Source organism: Syzygium oleosum, unplaced genomic scaffold (genome assembly GCF_021117445.2).
Source record: "Syzygium oleosum isolate NSW1041296 unplaced genomic scaffold, Sole_v2.1 Sole_v2.07, whole genome shotgun sequence".
In the NCBI taxonomy this organism is placed as follows: Eukaryota; Viridiplantae; Streptophyta; class Magnoliopsida; order Myrtales; family Myrtaceae; genus Syzygium; species Syzygium oleosum.
In genome coordinates, this window is record NW_026607491.1 from 11,249,907 (window position 1) to 11,267,692 (window position 17,786).

Below are 17,786 nucleotides of genomic sequence, written 5' to 3' on the forward strand. Positions count from 1 at the left end.
TTTAAGTTAATGTCAATGGACAGAAAGGGTGTTGTTACTGCAATTTTAATTCTTAAGCGGCTTCCAGCGTGCTGTTCTTTTATGTCCCAATAAGTTTGAACTTACTTTTCTCTTGATTCTGATGGGTATATCCTTAACTCTCAATTGGCAAAAGTTGGATTAGTGGCGCAATGTAGCTCTGCTCCACCAACATATTTGCTCGTTCAGTAAACGTTTCTTTCTTCGCAGCTGCTTCTTCAGCTCTTTCGGGTTCGTCTACACTACGGGGTTTTCTTCAATTCAGGATTTTATCTGTGACAGTAATTTGTTTAACGCGATTGTGACACATTGGAAACGAGGTAAACACAAATCTTAAAGAGCGCGGAATCCACAGCAAGAGCCGCAACATCCAGTTTGCGAAAACAGAGGAACTTTTCTCAATTTACAAATCAAGTAATGGTCACAGAACTATACAAAACCACTCTCGATGTACATGGAACATTTTGGGTTTACCAAAAGTCTTTTGTTTTGTCTTTCATTTTCAGAGAGATTGTTTCCAGTTCCAATATTGCTTTCACTCGTTGCAAAAATCGTGCTGTCGGCATCAGTTTTTACCCGTTCATTCGGCTGGAATTTATTAATAAAATGAAATTCTCCAAAAATGACTCTTCTCATTTGGACAATGGATTGAAGATTTTTAATTAATACAAAGGAGAAATACATCATTTGCTTTCCAGTTTCAGAAAAAAAATTTCCGTTTCTAGATTTCATTCGGCTAATTTAATGTAACTTCCAATTCAGACTCAGAGTAGTGCTCTGTATTCCTGGCCTCTATGATCTTATCCAAGCTCTTTCAAGTATGTCCCAATATCCAATGAACAAGATTGCCTCGCGTTTTCTTCACCATAAAAAAACTTCATACGCATCAAAGCAGTACATGATGCCTGAGCCCTACATTCGTGTGCAATCCGGAGCGAAGTGCTCATAGAGCCAATTCTCCGCTGTCTGAAATGACGACTGTACTTTTGGGTTGGCCGCTCTGTCTCCCTTCAGCCTCAATCTTGCGGACAACATCCATTCCAGACAGCACCTTTCCAAACACAACATGGCGGCCATCCAACCTACAAGAGATTGCAAGGAGTTAAATCCTTGGTTTAGTTTATGATCAACCTAACAACTCCAAAGATTACCAAAAGAACTCAGATTAACTAGATTATGACAATAATCCATGATAAAGTTGCCAAGATGTTAGTAGGCATACGCACATTTTTCCCCTACAAGGTCTGAGATTAAGCTAACGATAGCCTCAAACTCATTCAAATCATGGCAACATCTCCAACAGTAACAGCAATGAGCTGAATGTCCCACGAATTAGGTGACAATGTTGCTTATCAAAGAAACGAGTAAAGGAAGATAGTCAATTACCAACTAGTTGTCACAGTGGTAATGAAAAATTGTGACCCATTCGTGTCTGGCCCAGCATTTGCCATCGAAAGGCGCCCTGTTACAAGGTAAAGAATTAAACCTTTAAATGTTCTTATTCATGGGTCACAGCACAAGAAGTTAACTTCAGGGTTACTACAAACTTTTTCGCAATTCTTTGGAAAGCACTAGGAAGTCCAATTATGCAAATACCTGCATCTGTATGCTTCAATTTGAAGTTTTCATCAGAAAATTTGTTCCCGTATATCGACTCTCCCCCTCTCCCGTCTCCAAGAGTGAAGTCACCACCCTGGATCATAAAGCTAGGAATGATCCTGTGGAATTGGCTCCCTTTGTAATGCAGGGGCTTCCCACTCTTTCCAATCCCTTTCTCCCCTGCAATAAGACTGATAATAATCTAGGAAAGACACCCTGACATGTTTAGGCAGGAAGTAACAATTTAGGGATACCTCTCTCTTCTCTACACATGTATGATTCTTTCTTATTATTAGTTTGTAGAGAAATCATTCAGCAAAAAGCCGATTCCTCTTCCTTCAACTTGGTCATGAGTGTTCAGGGGTTTAAAGGAAATTCAAAAAGGAAGCAGATGTCACTTGGCTACCCGTGCAAAGAGCTCGGAAGTTATCTGCACAACAAAGATGAAGAGCAAGCGAGAAAAATGAGAAATAAGATTTCCACATATAATTCACGACATTGTGAAGCATAGTGCGTATAGGTTCTTACCAACTGTTTTGGGGACGGTTTTGCCAAAGAGACCCATGACAATTCGACCTGGAGGCATACAAATCATAATGAAGTAAGATCCTTCTACCAAAGAGATTCGAAATTTAATTTTAGCAGCAAAAGATGGATTCATATAAAATCAGGCTCTTAATCATTCTGAAGAGCATGGCACAACAGACGGGTGCAAATTCTTAATAAAAAACAAGAGATGTAACAAACAATCATAACAACCAGAAAGCGCTCATTGCCAAACCCAACTTCCCAGAAGGAAAACAAGCTGGCTCACCAAAGATTTGACTAACTCGAGGATGATAACTACACCCAGGAGAAGATTTCCATGCACAAAAAGACGGGTGTGAATCCTTAATTAAAAGCGAGAGATATAATGACCAATCATAACTAACAGAAAAGCACATTGCCAAATCCAGCATCCCCAAAAAGGAAAAGAAACCAGCTCGCCAAAGATTTGACTAACTCGAGGACAATAACCACGCCGAGGAAAAGATTTCTATGCAAGGATGTCTATCGCAATCAGATTCAATCAGTTCTTACTTCTTACTGACTTCTGTGCATAGAAAGGAGAATGTTCATGCACAAAATTCTAGCTCAATTATTTCTACCGCGACGATGATACGTGCTATTTAATTCAGTGCAGTATTCAAAGAATCTGTTCAGCTATGAGCTTAAATTGTACAGGGTGCATACCCACTGGTTTTCCTCCAATCTCAACATCGAAATAAACCTTGTGAGTCACCTCTTCCAAATCGTCTGGCTCCTTCTTTACCTGCAAAACATGAACAACATCATCATTAATTCTCTCTCGCACTCAGTCAGTAGCCACCCGAAAACAAAAAAAAAAAGAAGCACGGAATTATCATATCTCTCGACAAAATGGGATCAATAACGATATACTTAGACGCAAGGAATTACCGCACCAACTTTGCGATGAACAAGTTTCGGATCAGACGAAGCTCCGGCGTCGCTCAATCGGTTCTACACGCACAAACAAACGAGTCAAGAAGTTTCAGAACTATCCGGAGGAGAAATAGGGGTGGGATTCGGGTCGAGGCTGAGCTTGTTGAATCACCTGGATGAGAGCAAGGGTTCCGAACAAGACCAAGATCCACGCCATCGTGATCGTGACCCATCTCGTCCTCGTCGCCATGGCCATTTCCAAATTTCGCTCTCCTCCCCCTCCTCCGCGCTCAAATTTCCCGCCTTTTACCCCGGAATTCGTCGAAACTCGCGGCGAAGGAGAGCGCGGGCTTCGTGGGTGTTCGTGGGTCAACCGTCTCGTCTCTGCGCTTGACGATGGTCAACGGCCGGCCATGAGCGAAGCTCGAGCTCTTCGATCAGGCTTGCTTTCCTCTTCCGTTTTTCACCGCGTACTGTTTGGTTGGGTGGCGTGTCTTCGTCTTTCGACAAGGAACGGCGAACGACCGACGTATCGGGCCGGGCCGACCAGGCCCACGGCCCATCGTACCCGGCTTTAACCATGTCGTGCCCGGCCCGGACCGGACCGGCCCATTAATGTGGTGGGGGCATTCCCGATGGCCCGTGTCATGTCGTGCTACTGCTCGTACCTTCAACGATTAACACCTCGGCTCTACTTTCATTACCACCGCAGTGGCGATAACGGCGACAGGCTCGCTTGAAATGAGCTGTAGTTTATGGGTCGCATTGATCATTCTATTGCGGACGCACTATTTCTCTGGTAATTAAACCTGTCAAATGGGTGAGTCGGATCTGATCGAAAATAGTCATACCCAAATTGATCCATTTAACCCGTTCTGTCTCATTTTCATGCAATACAGATTTAGTGATCCATATCTAACCCAACACATACTCAATCCATACTCGACCGACCAAAATACTTTCACGTTTAATAAAATTTAAGAAAACTCATACCCAAACTAAAGTGAGAGTAAGGAGTGAGCGAGCTTGAAATCGAGTGAGAGCGGGAGAAAGTCATAGAAGTAGGTTGGTTTTAAGTTATGAGACAATTTAACACTTATATTATTTTGAGTCTCGCCATTTTAAAAATATTTATGATCCATTTATTAATTATAACCAACACATATAACAACCCAATCTATCTAATATGAGTTAAGAAATGGGTCTATGACTTATTTTAATAGGTTTCACGGCAAAATCCGGATCGCCACTGAGATGGCGTGTGCGGTTACTCCTAACTTGTTCAACATCACCTGTATAAGCAAATATGAAAACGGGTATTGTAATAATTGCATATGAACGAAATCTAAGTCCGGCGTTCTTGACGTTCAGACTCGGTCTAGATATTCACTCCACCATATGTACTTAAATTATTGTAATCATCTAGATCTTGTCCTGGCTGGCTGGCTACGCATTCCAACGTGTACGTATCCAGAGCCAGATTCATTTTCACCACATAGCTACTGTCCCAGTTACATCGACGGGGAATAATGTGCAATTATAGTGTTCATTATTGTTCTATTGATCTAATTTAAATTGAAACAAATCGAAAAGGTTGACGACACGTGCAAATGGTTAAGTGCACGTTTGGCAACCGGCCAAACAGTAATTATTTATAGTCTTTTGTTCCTAGAATCAGTTTTTGAAACATAAATTCGTTCGGTAAATTTTTTATTTCCGGGCACAAATTTGCAAATATTTGTTCCCAAATAAGTTTTGGAATATAATCAAAAATCAAAAAAAAGTTATTTTTTGATTCTGGGAACAAGAATCATAAATGAAAAAGAATTTTCTTCTTCTTCTTCTTCGACTAACGACCGGCCACAGGCCAAGGCCGGCGAGGGCGAGGGCGAGGGCGAGGGTTAGACCCTTGCCGTCTGGGCGAGGGCCGCCCTTGCCGGATCTAGTGTGGGTGACCCTTGCTGCCGCCCTCGCCAGATCCGGCGAGGGCCACACTCGCCCAAGCCGCAAGCCGCCCTCACCAGCCCTAGTCTGTGGCCGATCGTTGGCGCCAGCGACCTAGCCATGGCCAACGAATGGGAAGAAGAAGAAAAATAAAAAGAAAGAAATATTAAAAAATTCAAAATATTATTAATAAAAAGAAATTTTGTACAGTTATTAAACGTATTTCTGTTCTTTTTCTATTCCAAAAATAGAAATTTTGGGCAATTACCAAGCATTTTCAAATGCTTAAAAATTGTTCTCGGGCACGGAATCAAAAAGAATCATTTTCTGAATAAAAATTATTTTCGGGAACAGAATCGTTATCAAATGCACCCTAAAACTTTTTGGAATCAAAAGGATAGAAAGAAGGGTTAATATAACGAAAAACCCCAAACTGGTACACCTGTGACAATTTTACCCCGAACTAATTTTTTTCACCACCAAAAACCTCAAATTGGTACACTTGCGACAAATTCACCCTGAACTATTTTTTTGACCACAAAAAACCTCACACTGGTACACTTGTGACAATTTTACCCCGAATTAATTTTTTGACCACCAAAAACCTTAAACTGGTACACCTGTGATAATTTTACCCAAAACTAATTTTTTGAACACTAAAAGCCCAAAACTGGTACATTTGTGATAAATTTACCTTCCATTAGTGTCTGTTAAATTGGATTAATATCACGAAAAATCACAAATTGGTAAACTTATGACAAACAGAGGAGTAGAACCCCAAACTGGTATACACGCCAACTACCATATGTCATCAAACTTAGCAATTTGACAATAAAATTTAACGAAAACTAACGGAGGGTAAATTTGTCACAGGTGTACCGGTTTGGGGTTTTTTGTGGTCAAAAAATTAGTTCAGAGTAAAATTGTCACAGGTGTTCTAGTGTGGGGTTTTTGGTGGTCAAAAAAATAGTTCGGGGTAAAATTATCACAAGTGTACCAGTTTAGGGTTTTTTGTAGTCAAAAAAATAGTTTGGGGTAAATTTATCATAGGTGTACCAGTTTGAGGTTTTTCGTGATATTAACCCTAAAAAAAAATGACCAAGACTTGTCGATGATGGTCCGAATGTGCATAGCATTCCATGTTCTCAAATCTGGGTTTGTATCTTATGAACCGTGGCCTCTTCACCAATGTGAAAATGCAACCTCACGTATCTCGCTCAATGATTGAGGGAGGAACTCGTACGTGAATGATTAATCTTGTGAGATCGTTTCGGTTCTGCTTTACACCGCGTTCAAAAACTTTCGTGTTTGATCGATCCATCAAGCTTCTTACGTTGCAATATGCTGGTGCAAAAAACAAACGATCGAACATTGAAATAAACGGGATGACAAGATGAATAAAACTGGATTTGCTTGGTTCGGTCCGTGGAACATATTCCATTAGAAGAGTAGTAAGCGATCTCACTATCGATCAGTCAATACAGTGAAGATTACAATCACACCTAAATTACTCAAATACTATAAAGTTTTTTGCAAGCGCAATTACATTCAAAGCGGATTCTGTGAACTTCTCTAGGACCAGTTCCAAGGCCTTTCGGTTTCCGGATAGAATCGATTTCGAAACTTGTTTTGGAGAAAAAAAATATTTTTGCATCCACCTGAGACTTGAACAATCATCTTCAATGTGAATAAATAACACAATCACTAGACCAACACATGCTTTTCTAAATAAACGGTTTAACTTTTTATACCCTATTATAAAAATATCATTTTTACACAAAACAAAAAAAATCAAGCCGATTCTTGATTCTACTTAGGAACTACAGTTTCAAATGTCGAAAATGGGCGTCACAGGATTGATTCCATGTTTTAGGTCTATAACAGCGCATCCAAGAACCGATTATCCCTAATTCAAGTTAGAAAACTCACTTGAATCGAGTTTCTTTTGTAACTTAAATTCGAGACATAATTTATCAGCCTACCAAGTGGAGTTGATGAGGGTATGTCCTTAGCGTCCACGCTAGTGCGTCGCTAACCGATACACGCACAACTTTTAGCTACTACTTTTTCTTTTTTATGTACGAAAGAGTTGTCTTTTCTTTCCACTTTAATTCTATTTTATTTTTATGATAAAGCGGGAAGGACTTTTTCTTTTTTTTCTTCTCTTTTTTTATTTTTTATTTTTGATTCACGGCATTCTTTACAACTTCTTTTTTTTTTGTTTAATAATAATTTGCTGCATCCGCCGGCTCTGTATTTTAATAAATATAAACCAGATGCATATTCGGGGTACAATACGATGAAAAGATGTGCACCGCACCCCATAAAATAACGTTGAAATTTTGTGCCAGCAAAAGAAAAAAAGTGTAACGCATGAACTAATTTCTACATGGAGGTCAACAATAATAGGATAAATGACACAAATGACTCTTAAATTTTGACCTAATATGTAATATGATCCTTGAAATTCAGTTCAACGTATAATATAGTTCCTGAACTTTAGCCCAACGTGCAATATCATTCTTGAAGTTTCAATTTATTAAATATGATCTATGGACTTTTGGTATATATTCAATTGAGTCCAAATATTCAATGTTATTCCTGAACTTGAATTAATAGAATGACATCATTAAACAGTTGATGGACTAGATTGAATGTGTATCAAAATTTTAGAGATCAAATTATATATTAGGCTAAAGATTCGAGGATCGTATTGAATAAATTAAAAGGTCATGGACCGTATTATACGTTGGGTAAAAGTTTCGGGGAGCATTTATTTAATTATCTCGTAATGTAACCAAACAAAACTTTAAAGTTCCGTTTTAATGGGAGAGAGGATGTAAAAAAAACTTCGCGGCTAACGTCGGACACGTCGAAAGTCCAACGATTCTCGGCAACAAATACTCCTCGAACGTAGGCCTCGTCGCTCTTCTTCTTCTTCCTCCAATCCCCTGCAACCTCCCTGCAACCTCTCCCTCCCTCCCTCTCTCTCTCTCACCTCCAATCTCTGCGAAGAAAGGAAGGAGGGGAAAGGAACAGAGGAGCAGATCGATCGGGGCACGATGGCATCGTCGAACGGGAGCTACAACTACAAGATGTTCAAGTACTTCAACCGGAAGTTCAAGATCACCGAGATCGAGCCCCCCCAGGACGTCAAGGAGGCCTTCCTCAGGTTCTCCGGCGGCGGGCCCCACATGGGCCCAGACCAGCTGCGGCGGTTCATGGTGGAGCACCAGTGCGAGCCCGCCGCGGCGGCGTCGGAGGCGGACCGCGTGGTGGAGCAGGTCCTCCACACCAAGTTCCAGCTGGTCCCCGACCGCAAGCAGGGCCTCACGCTCGACGATTTCTTCCATTACCTGTTGCGCGACGATCTCAATGGGCCCATCTCGTGCCAGGTTAGCGGTCATGCCCCTCTCTCTCTCTCTCTCTCTCTCTCTCTCTCTCTCTCTCTCTCTGTGATGGTTGAAATGTCAAATGCTCTGTTCCTCCGTTTGGTAGACGAGGAAAATCCAAAGCAGGGGACTGTGACGTTTGATCTCTTTCTCCTCGGAAAGTTTGGTGATAGATACTGTAGGACGAGGACGATGACGACGAGGAGGACGTGGCGAGTGACTTTTGTTTTTGCCCACCCTTGACCTAGTAAGATTAGCAGAAATGGCTTCTTTGACGTTTTCTTTTCCCCCCTTTGAACACTTTTCAGCCATCGAATCCCATTCCACTGGTAGCATTGCCGTTGCTTTTTTCTCTACTAGCATAAGTTCGATGCACTCCGGGTCGAAGAAAATCCTTCTGCGAGCGGTCTTTTCGGAACATGTCTCATGTACATCGTCGAATTAAGTGACTAGTTACATGTACCCGGATCTTGATCACGAGCTCGCTTGCTTTGACCGATGGTGCTGCTCATGAAATGTAGGAAACGTAGAAAATGTTGGGTTCCCTGGTCATTATTGGTTTGTGCTTTAGGAAGAATAATCGCCGCGCCTCGATTTGATGTGCATCCGATCCCGCTGAGGTCTACATCACAATGTGATGGTGCGGGAATTAATCTTGCAGGTGGCTACACGTGCCAAAATACTAGACATAACATGCAATGCTTATTGTTATATTGATGCTGAGCTTGACATTTGAAGCGAGTACGATTTGAATTGAACCTTTGAACAATGTATCTAGACTGCATTTTAGTCCTTGACGAGGGTGATATCTCGAATGGCAGGTACACCATGATATGACTGCACCCTTGTCACATTATTTCATATATACAGGGCACAATTCCTACCTCACTGGGAACCAGTTGAGCAGCGACTGCAGCGATGCTCCTATTATACGAGCGTTGCAGAGAGGCGTGAGAGTGATTGAACTCGACATGTGGCCCAACTCAGACAAAGATGACATCCTTATTCTTCACGGGAGGTACAAAAACTTCGCCTTTTTCCCGTTCCTCATGCAGCCTAGTCCTCACTCCTGTTGAAGTTATAATTAGTGTCAGAATGTTGAGCTTGTCTAGATTGACTGAGAGTTAGTTCATGACTACAAACTTCTCCGATAAATCAATGGCTTTGCATTGGTTTGAACTGATTAAGGTCGAAGGATGATATTCTAAACCTTTTCATATTGGATTGCAGGACGCTAACGAGTCCCGTCACGCTTGACAAATGTTTGAAGTCCATAAAAGAGCATGCCTTTGTTAAATCGCCGTACCCGGTTATAATCACTTTAGAAGACCATCTTACACCAGAACTCCAGGCGAAAGTTGCAGAGGTTGTATACCATTTCTTTTTCTTTCATAGTTGAAATGTTTAGCATTCATTTCTGTTGTTGATCATCCATTTATAGACTCAGATAGTTTTGTAATGCAGATGGCCACTCAAATATTCGGGGATACATTGTACTACCCAACAGCAGAATTCTTGGCAGAATTCCCTTCACCAGAGTCACTTAAGAAGCGGATCATCATTTCGACCAAACCTCCGAAAGAGTTTCTTGAATCTAAAAGCTCAAAGGATAAGTCTTCATTTTCACCGACTGGTTCACATTCATCAGAAGACGAAGCTAGGGGGAAGGAAACACCTGACTCTACATCTGAGTTTGATTGCGATTACAGGGTAAGACGTGGCTTTGTAATTTGCCATTTTCCTAAAATTGGGATTTTTTGTTTTGTCCTTAAAGAACTTGAAGTACATCGCAGAGTGAGAGCGATCAAGATTGTGAAGACACCAATGCCAGCCAGACACCCGAATACAGACGCCTAATCACAATACATGCAGGGAAACCAAAGGGTGGCTTGAAGGAGGCGTTACGAGTTTTAGAAGATAAAGTTAGGCGTCTAAGTTTGAGCGAACAGGAACTCGAGAAAGCTACTTCATCTCATGGCACTGATTTGGTGAGGTACTTGTCGAAAAGAACCCATATCGTGGATTCACAAGTTGTTTTGGTGCTCTTAGTTTTCGCTCCTTTCGTTTATAATTTGTCCTTGGTTGCTGCTGTTCATGTCAGGTTTACTCAAAGGAACATTTTAAGAGTGTATCCCAAAGGAACAAGAGTCACTTCCTCAAATTACAATCCCCATCTCGGTTGGATGCACGGCGCTCAAATGGTCGCATTTAATATGCAGGTTCATTCCCTTTTCTTTCCGTTTCCACAAATTGAGGTTGGCATGAATCAGGATTTCTAGATTGAGCTCAATGACCGGACATTGTTTCTGCTCATATCAATCTATGTAGCAAAGGACTTCTCTTAGGTTGTTGGTATCCATTATCAAGTACTCAGTAGTTCTATTGCTCGGTTTTTCTTGATTGAGGTGCTTTCGATTAGGCAGAAAACCCAACATTTACATGGGAATCCAGTTGCAAATACACGGAAATGTTAAGAAACAGTTTTTATCTGATATAGTCCAAATCTGAATCTCTCTCCTCTTCAAGCAGATTCTTTTGTAAGTACTGTTTGATACAAAATGATGTGTCCCGAGCCTCTTTCGAGCTTACTTGAGCTTTCACGTGGCAGGGATACGGGAAATCGCTCTGGAAGATGCACGGGATGTTTAGAGCCAACGGAGGATGTGGTTATGTGAAAAAGCCAGAGTTTCTGATGCGGCAGGGTCCTAACAAGGAAGTACACGATCCTAAAAGAGAGCACATTGTAAAGAAGACATTGAAGGTTTGCGACACATCCTAATGTACCAAATAATTTGGTCTTATATTGTTGGATTATCCTAAAATTGTGTTTGGAGGATCAGGTCAGAGTATATATGGGGGACGGATGGCACTTGGAATTTAGCCCGACACACTTTGACACTTTTTCACCTCCAGACTTCTACACGAAGGTTAGAAGAAATTTTGCAGTGATCCGATAAAAAATTCCTTATGTTAGGTAGTCCAAGGCCGAAAAGTTTCGGCTTCCTTTGGTAACTTTTATTCGGGTTCGGACTGACAAAAATTCAGAACTGAACTTATCTTTTTATATTTCTGAAGAGTCACATGAAAAAAAGAAACTGAACCAAACTGAACTGTCTAGTATCTCCTTGATTAATCTGAAGCCACTGATTTCTTTCCATTTCAGGTGCACATTGTCGGAGTGCCAGCCGATAATGCCAAGAAGAAGACGAGGATCATTGAAGACGACTGGTTTCCTGTTTGGGACGAAGAGTTCGAATTCCCGCTGGGCGTCCCGGAGCTGGCCTTGCTTCGGATCGAAGTAAGAGAATACGACAGGTCCGAGAAGGACGATTTCGGCGGCCAGACATGTCTTCCCATATCGGAGCTAAAAACCGGAATCCGCGCGGTCCCGTTGTATGATAAGAAGGGAGAGAAGTACAAATCCGTGAAGCTTCTGATGCGATTTCAATTCGTATGATTAGATAAGCAGAAACATATTTCATCTCATTATGGGCTAGATTATATTTCGTTTGCATCGTTGCGCCGATGAAGAAGCTGTTGTGTAGAGATTTCTCATCTGCAGTTGCAATGAATGACAATGACTTATCATGTCATAGAGAAAGTTGCGAATGACGCCTGTTCATTCTACATGTTCAGCTTCATTTTGGAGTTGGTGGGTGGTTCCAAAATGGTGACTTGTCTCTTGACCTTGCAAAAATGATGTCCTCGATGGTCATGTGGTTATTTTTCATGGCATTGGTGCAAAAGTCAATTTTTCCTCCTCCTTTTTCCTTCTTTTTCGGGAATCCTCTTCTTTCTCTGTTGGCCCACATTTAGTAAATGAATGAACAGTAAACCTAAATTACATATTATATTTAACATCCCCCGCAAACTCAAGATGAGTTGAAACAAGTCAACTGGAGTTTGGAGAGAAGATCTAAGAAGCGCCCAGGTGGATGTGTCTTTGTGAAGATATCGGCAATCTGATTAGCTGATGAAGTAAAGACAAGTTGTAGAGTGCCACGAAGAACATGAGAGCGGATGAAGTGACAATCTATCTCAATGTGTTTGGTGCGTTCGCGGAAAACATCATTATGTGTAATTTGGATAGCACTGCGATTGTCGCAATGAAGGATTGTCCCACTACGATGACGGACTCCCATACCTTCCAATAGCCATCGCAACCATAACAACTCCGATGTGGTATCGGCAAGAGCTCGATATTCAGCTTCTGTACTAGAACGAGCAATAGTGGATTGTTTCTTGCTACGCCAGGAGATAAGTGAAGTGCCCAAGAAGAAACAGTAACCGGTAGTGGAACGACGATCTTGAGGGTTACCACCCCAGTCAGCATCTGAATAGGCAGTCAACTCCAATGTCGAATGAGCAGAAAAGTGAAGGCTATGAAATAACGTACCCTTGACATAGCGAAGAATACGAAGAACTGCAGCAAAGTGAGTTATACGAGGCGCTGTCATGTACTGGCTGACAATATGAACAGCATGAGCGAAGTCAGGGCGAGTAACAGTGAGATATATAAGACTGCCAACTAGCTGTCGATAGAGGGTAGGGTTTTGGAGAGGAGTCCCATCACCGGCATCAAATTTGGCATTGATCTCAAGAGGGGTCGTAACGACCTTGGTGTCCGTGAGTCCTGCTCGAGAAAGAAGATCAGTGGCATATTTGGCTTGCGAAAGATAATATCCGGATGTGTCTAAAGTAACCTCCAAGCCTAAAAAATAACTAAGTTGTCCAAGATCCTTCATCTCGAACTGTTGACCAAGATAATGCTTGAGTTTTGAAATTCCGGGACGATCATCTCCAGTAATAACCATATCATTGACATATAGGAGCAGGAGAATAAATCCACGAGAAGTATGTCGAACAAAAAGAGCGTGATCGTGGGGACTAGATTTAAAGCCAAGAGATGCCATGGTGGAGCTAAACTTGGAATACCATGCACGAGGAGATTGTTTCAATCCATATAATGCACGACGTAATCGACACACTTGGTGGGAAGAATGAGTGTAGCCAGGAGGAGGTACCATATAAACTTCCTCGGTGAGATCGCCATTTAGGAATGCATTTTTGACATCCATCTGAAATGCAGGCCAACCCTTAACAGCAGCGACGGCAAGAAGACTGCGAACAGAAGTAAGACGTGCAACAGGGGCAAAAGTCTCTTCATAGTCAATGCCATATTCCTGAGTGAAGCCTTTTGCAACGAGGCGAGCTTTATAGTGGTCCACAATACCATTTGCTTTTGTCTTAATCTTGTACACCCATTTACAACCGACAGCGGACTTACCAGGAGGCAGAGCAACTAAATCCCAAGTATGAGATTTGTCTAAAGCTTGTAACTCATCTGCCATTGCCTTCTGCCAAAGAGGGTTAGTACTAGCTTCTCTGTATGTGCGAGGTTCATGAAGGGAAGCTATCGTAGAATAACAATGGTAATCTCGAAGCCAAACAGAAGGTTGACTTACTCTGGTGGGGCGACGATCAGAGGAGGAAGGAATGACCGCTAGTGGAGAATCCGCGGAAGGTGCAGACACGTCAGAAGTGGCCAAAGTGGGGTCACCAGAATGTCCTGCTTCAAGATGAGAGAAAGGTACATCTGGAATGAAAGAGTTAGATGTGGATGGAGGTGTGGTGTCTTCTGGAAATAAGTCCACGGAAGGATTGGTAAAGAAAGGAACATGAGTAGAGGGGTCGAAGGGATGAATAGAGGAGAACATCTTGTGTTCCCAAAACGTGACATGACGGGACACACGAAGACGATTGGAAGTGGGATCTCAACATCTATACCCTTTATGCTCAATGCCATATCCAAGGAAGCAGCATACATGGGCACGAGGTTCTAATTTCGTGCGCTCATGTGGATGAAGGTGCACAAAACAGGCACTACCAAAAACACGTAGAAGAGTGTAATTTGGGACATTGCCATACAAACGCTCGTAAGGAGAGATGTGACCTATAATAGGTGATGGAGTACGATTTATAGTGTAAACAGCAGTGTGACAATCTTCCCCCCAAAACCGTTCAGGACAAGAGGCAGAGATGAGCAGAGTGCGTACAACATCTAAGATATGCCTATGCTTACGTTCAGCTCTACCATTTTGTTGAGAGGTGCCAGGGCAAGAGCGATGAATGATAGTACCATTTTGAGAAAGAATCCAAAGAAATTCTGTATCTTTATATTCCATAGCATTATCAGTACGAAAAATCTTAATATCTCGTGAAAATTGGGTTTTAACCATAGCAACGAAATCACAATAAATACGAGAAAGTTCAGAACGATTTTTCATAAGATAAACCCAAGTATACCGAGAATAGTCATCCACAAAAATGACAAAATAGCGAGAGCCACCCATGGTGGGAGTGGGAGAAGGTCCCCATGTATCAGAGTGAATGAGATCAAAAGGAGCATGAGACACAGAATCACTAGTCTGAAATGGTAAAGCATAATGTTTTCCCAACTTACAAGGCAGACAGTCAAAATGTTTAGTGTCAACAGAACCTAAATGACCACTCGAAATTAAAGAGCTTAACCTAGAAAAGGAAGCATGACCTAACCTAGAATGCCAAGTTTCAGATGACACTGTGGCAGCACAAGCAGCAAAAGAGATCGGAATATTTAGGGAAACAAGCTCAAAGAGATGCCCCACTTTACGGCCTGTCCCAAGTGTCTGTCCCGTCCGAGGATCCTGCACACGACAACCATGAGAAGAGAAGTGAATATCAAGACCAAGTTCACACAATTGGCCGACAGAGATCAAGTTAAGTGAGAGTTTAGGAACCAGGAATGTGTTAGTTAAAGATAATGTAGATGTGGAAATGTTTCTTGTATGACTAACTCTCATATGTGAATTATCGGCAATAAGAATATGAGGTGCATGTAAAGTGGAGGATTTAGACTGAAATAAGGCAGAGTTTGATGTCATGTGATTGCAACAAGCAGAATCAAAGAACCAAGAATCAGAAATACCTGGAGTAGTAGACATAGTAGAAGTGCTATGAATAGGAGGGGTAAAGGTACCAGATTCTCGGAGAATGGTGCGAAGATCCTCTAGAGACACTAGTGTGTGGGATGATCCATGGGAAGAAGCTTCTACAGTGGTAGCATTGGTAGATGGACCGACAGAGGGACCTCGTGAAGGACCTCGGCTATGAGGCTGAGTGGTCGATCCTGTGGGTTGCATAGGTCGTAGCCGATAACAATTTGATGCCATATGACCATGTCGGCGACAATGTTTGCAAAATGGACGGCGCATGGACGAAGAACTCGAAGCGGCAAGTACTGCATCCGTGGGCATGGATATAGGCACAGCAGGACGTTGCGTTTTCAAGGTAGCGAGCCGAGTCTCCTCATTCAGTAAATCTGATACAACTGTCTCAATAGAAGGAAAGGGATCTCTATGTAGAATGGAAGCTCTCACAGGTTCAAACTCATCATTTAGAGCCATCAAAAATTGCATGACACGAATACGATCACGATGTTCAGCAACTTTGCGAATGTTACTATCCCCTTCCAAGCGTGGTTCACACAAGGTCAACTGATCCCAAATAACATGCATAGATGATAGAAAATCATTAATGGACTGACCTGGCTCCTGACGCATGTGATATAAAGTCCCTAACAACCGATATTGATGGGCAACATCTGAACTAGAGTAACGACGATCAAGAAGATCCCAAGCTTCCTTGGCTGTATTAAAAAGGCCAAACTGGAGTCGAATAAATGGGATCGAAGTGTTTCGAAACCATGTTGGAATCTGATGATTTCTACTATCCCATTCATCCAAACGATCCACAAATTGATTATCAGTTTCTTCAGCAATTCTAGTAGGTTCCCTAATTTGTCCAGTGACATAACGCCAAAGCCGGCGTCCTTTTAAGAAACTTGATATCTCTTGAGACCATAAAATATAATTGGAACCATTCAAAATAGTCTGAATTGGCATTGAGACTTCCATTCTATCCATTCTATCCATGAAAGACACTTTACTACTATAGAATCAATGGAATGTAGTATACCAAGCGCAGATATGGGAAAAATAACACCAAAAACCAGCTCAGGATGTCGGAATACCTCAAGAACCAATTGGAAAACACCGAAAACCGGTCAGGAATGGTCAAACCGGCCGAAAAACCGGTCTGGTCAACACCGGTCAACGACCAGTCAACGGATGACGTGTTGGTGACGTGGCAAATGACGTCAGCTGGGAGCGTGGGCCAGGCGCGTGACGGCGTGGGCCAGGCGCATGCCGGCGTGGGCCAGGCGTGTGCCGGGCGAGTGCAGGCACGTGTAGGCGCATGCCAGCGCTTGCCGACGCGTGCAGGCTCGTGCTGGCGAGTGGATCTCACGCGCAGAGCTTGAAGCGGCGCGTGAGGGCGCGTCTGGCGGAGGAATGCGGCGAAATTTGACTGGCGGACTCGACTGAGGGCGGGGAGTCGTGGGTTGGTTTTGGTTTTTTGGAAAAACACAGCGGAGGATGTCCAAAACACCGGTGAACAGCGGTGAACGGCGGTGGACTTCCTGGGTCCAAGGCGCAGTGGCGCGGGGCGGTGCGTGCGGCGGCGTCCGGCGGCCGTTGATGATGAAATTTCAGGATCTGGGTCGCCTGAGGGCGGCGAGTCTGCTGGTGGTCTCAGTTTTCCGAAATGAGCAGCGGAAGTATGCCGAGTAGAGACGAAAAGCTTCGGTCTTGTCGGAGAACCGGGACGGCGCGGCCGGTGCGGCTGGCGTCGTGGCGGCCACGATATGGCAGACTCAATGGGCGCTCCTCAGGTAATAACGGCTCTGATACCAAGTTGAGATGAGTGAATTTTATGTATATTACTTGCATTCGAACTACAAGGTCAAGTCCCTTTATATAAGGAAAGAATGATTAGTAAACCTAAATTACATATTATATTTAACATTTAGCAATCACTCTCTCCCGGGACCTTATCGTCGCGGACAGTGAGACAGATGCTTGCTTCTGCTGTCCCTTGTCTGTGTCCTATCTGAATCGCATTACACGTGTCTTCTTCAGCCACCGGTTTATGACTGGCTGGGCTTGGTTGATCAATGTTTCGGCCGACGGTGGTCATTTGTTCACAGTTCTTTGAGATTGAATGTAACGTCAGACCATCGTTTTCTTCATCTGCTTTTAACAGTAATTTTCCTCGGTGGATCTTCTTCTTTTGGACTGACACCTGCAAACATCATATTCTTTTGGGCCCAAGAAACAGCAACACACATTGATTGCTGGTACTGCATGAAAAGCACTAAGCAGCTCTTGTCCTGTTATGGTGGAAATGTGGTGTAGCATTAATTGCCAGTTGTTCGATGTCCGTCCATTCAAAGGCAATCAGAGGCAATGTGTGGAACACGCTGGGATTGCTCCTTCCAAAGGCGACTTGAGC

General features: G+C 42.7%; 2 protein-coding genes across 3 annotated transcripts; one reads left to right on the forward strand and one right to left on the reverse strand.

Annotated features, from left to right (window-relative positions):
- Positions 1 to 849: 849 nt before the first annotated feature.
- Positions 850 to 3,535, reverse strand: LOC115670207 (peptidyl-prolyl cis-trans isomerase CYP20-1-like). 2 transcript variants are annotated; one of them, XM_056313135.1, is made up of 8 exons: positions 3,233 to 3,535; positions 3,085 to 3,138; positions 2,851 to 2,929; positions 2,146 to 2,193; positions 2,024 to 2,047; positions 1,615 to 1,797; positions 1,405 to 1,480; positions 850 to 1,100 (listed from the first exon to the last, which is right to left on the reverse strand). In XM_056313135.1, the coding sequence occupies exons 1-8, from the start codon at positions 3,314 to 3,316 to the stop codon at positions 962 to 964; spliced, it is 687 nt and encodes a 228-aa protein (XP_056169110.1). In that variant the 5' UTR covers positions 3,317 to 3,535; the 3' UTR covers positions 850 to 961. The 2 variants fall into 2 exon arrangements, with proteins under 2 accessions (XP_056169110.1, XP_030447290.1); XM_030591430.2 differs by having other exon boundaries at positions 3,076 to 3,138.
- Positions 3,536 to 7,904: 4,369 nt separating this feature from the next.
- Positions 7,905 to 12,018, forward strand: LOC115670130 (phosphoinositide phospholipase C 6). Its single transcript, XM_030591328.2, has 9 exons — positions 7,905 to 8,399; positions 9,218 to 9,414; positions 9,627 to 9,762; positions 9,861 to 10,106; positions 10,190 to 10,389; positions 10,498 to 10,615; positions 11,005 to 11,157; positions 11,237 to 11,323; positions 11,560 to 12,018. The coding sequence occupies exons 1-9, from the start codon at positions 8,067 to 8,069 to the stop codon at positions 11,851 to 11,853; spliced, it is 1,764 nt and encodes a 587-aa protein (XP_030447188.1). The 5' UTR covers positions 7,905 to 8,066; the 3' UTR covers positions 11,854 to 12,018.
- Positions 12,019 to 17,786: the final 5,768 nt, after the last annotated feature.

What these genes read in the sequence shown, in the direction of transcription:
- LOC115670207 (XM_030591430.2), bottom strand. Translation starts at nt 3,316, where the DNA reads ATGGCCATGGCGACGAGGACGAGATGGGTCACGATCACGATGGCGTGG. An exon ending in GAACCCTTGCTCTCATCCAG is followed by an intron (nt 3,139 to 3,232) that starts GTGATTCAACAA and finishes TTGTGCGTGTAG; the next exon opens with AACCGATTGAGCGACGCCGG. An exon ending in CTTCCGAGCTCTTTGCACGG is followed by an intron (nt 1,798 to 2,023) that starts GTAGCCAAGTGA and finishes GTCTTATTGCAG; the next exon opens with GGGAGAAAGGGATTGGAAAG.
- LOC115670130 (XM_030591328.2), top strand. Translation starts at nt 8,067, where the DNA reads ATGGCATCGTCGAACGGGAGCTACAACTACAAGATGTTCAAGTACTTC. An exon ending in ATCCTTATTCTTCACGGGAG is followed by an intron (nt 9,415 to 9,626) that starts GTACAAAAACTT and finishes ATTGGATTGCAG; the next exon opens with GACGCTAACGAGTCCCGTCA. An exon ending in CATGGCACTGATTTGGTGAG is followed by an intron (nt 10,390 to 10,497) that starts GTACTTGTCGAA and finishes TGTTCATGTCAG; the next exon opens with GTTTACTCAAAGGAACATTT.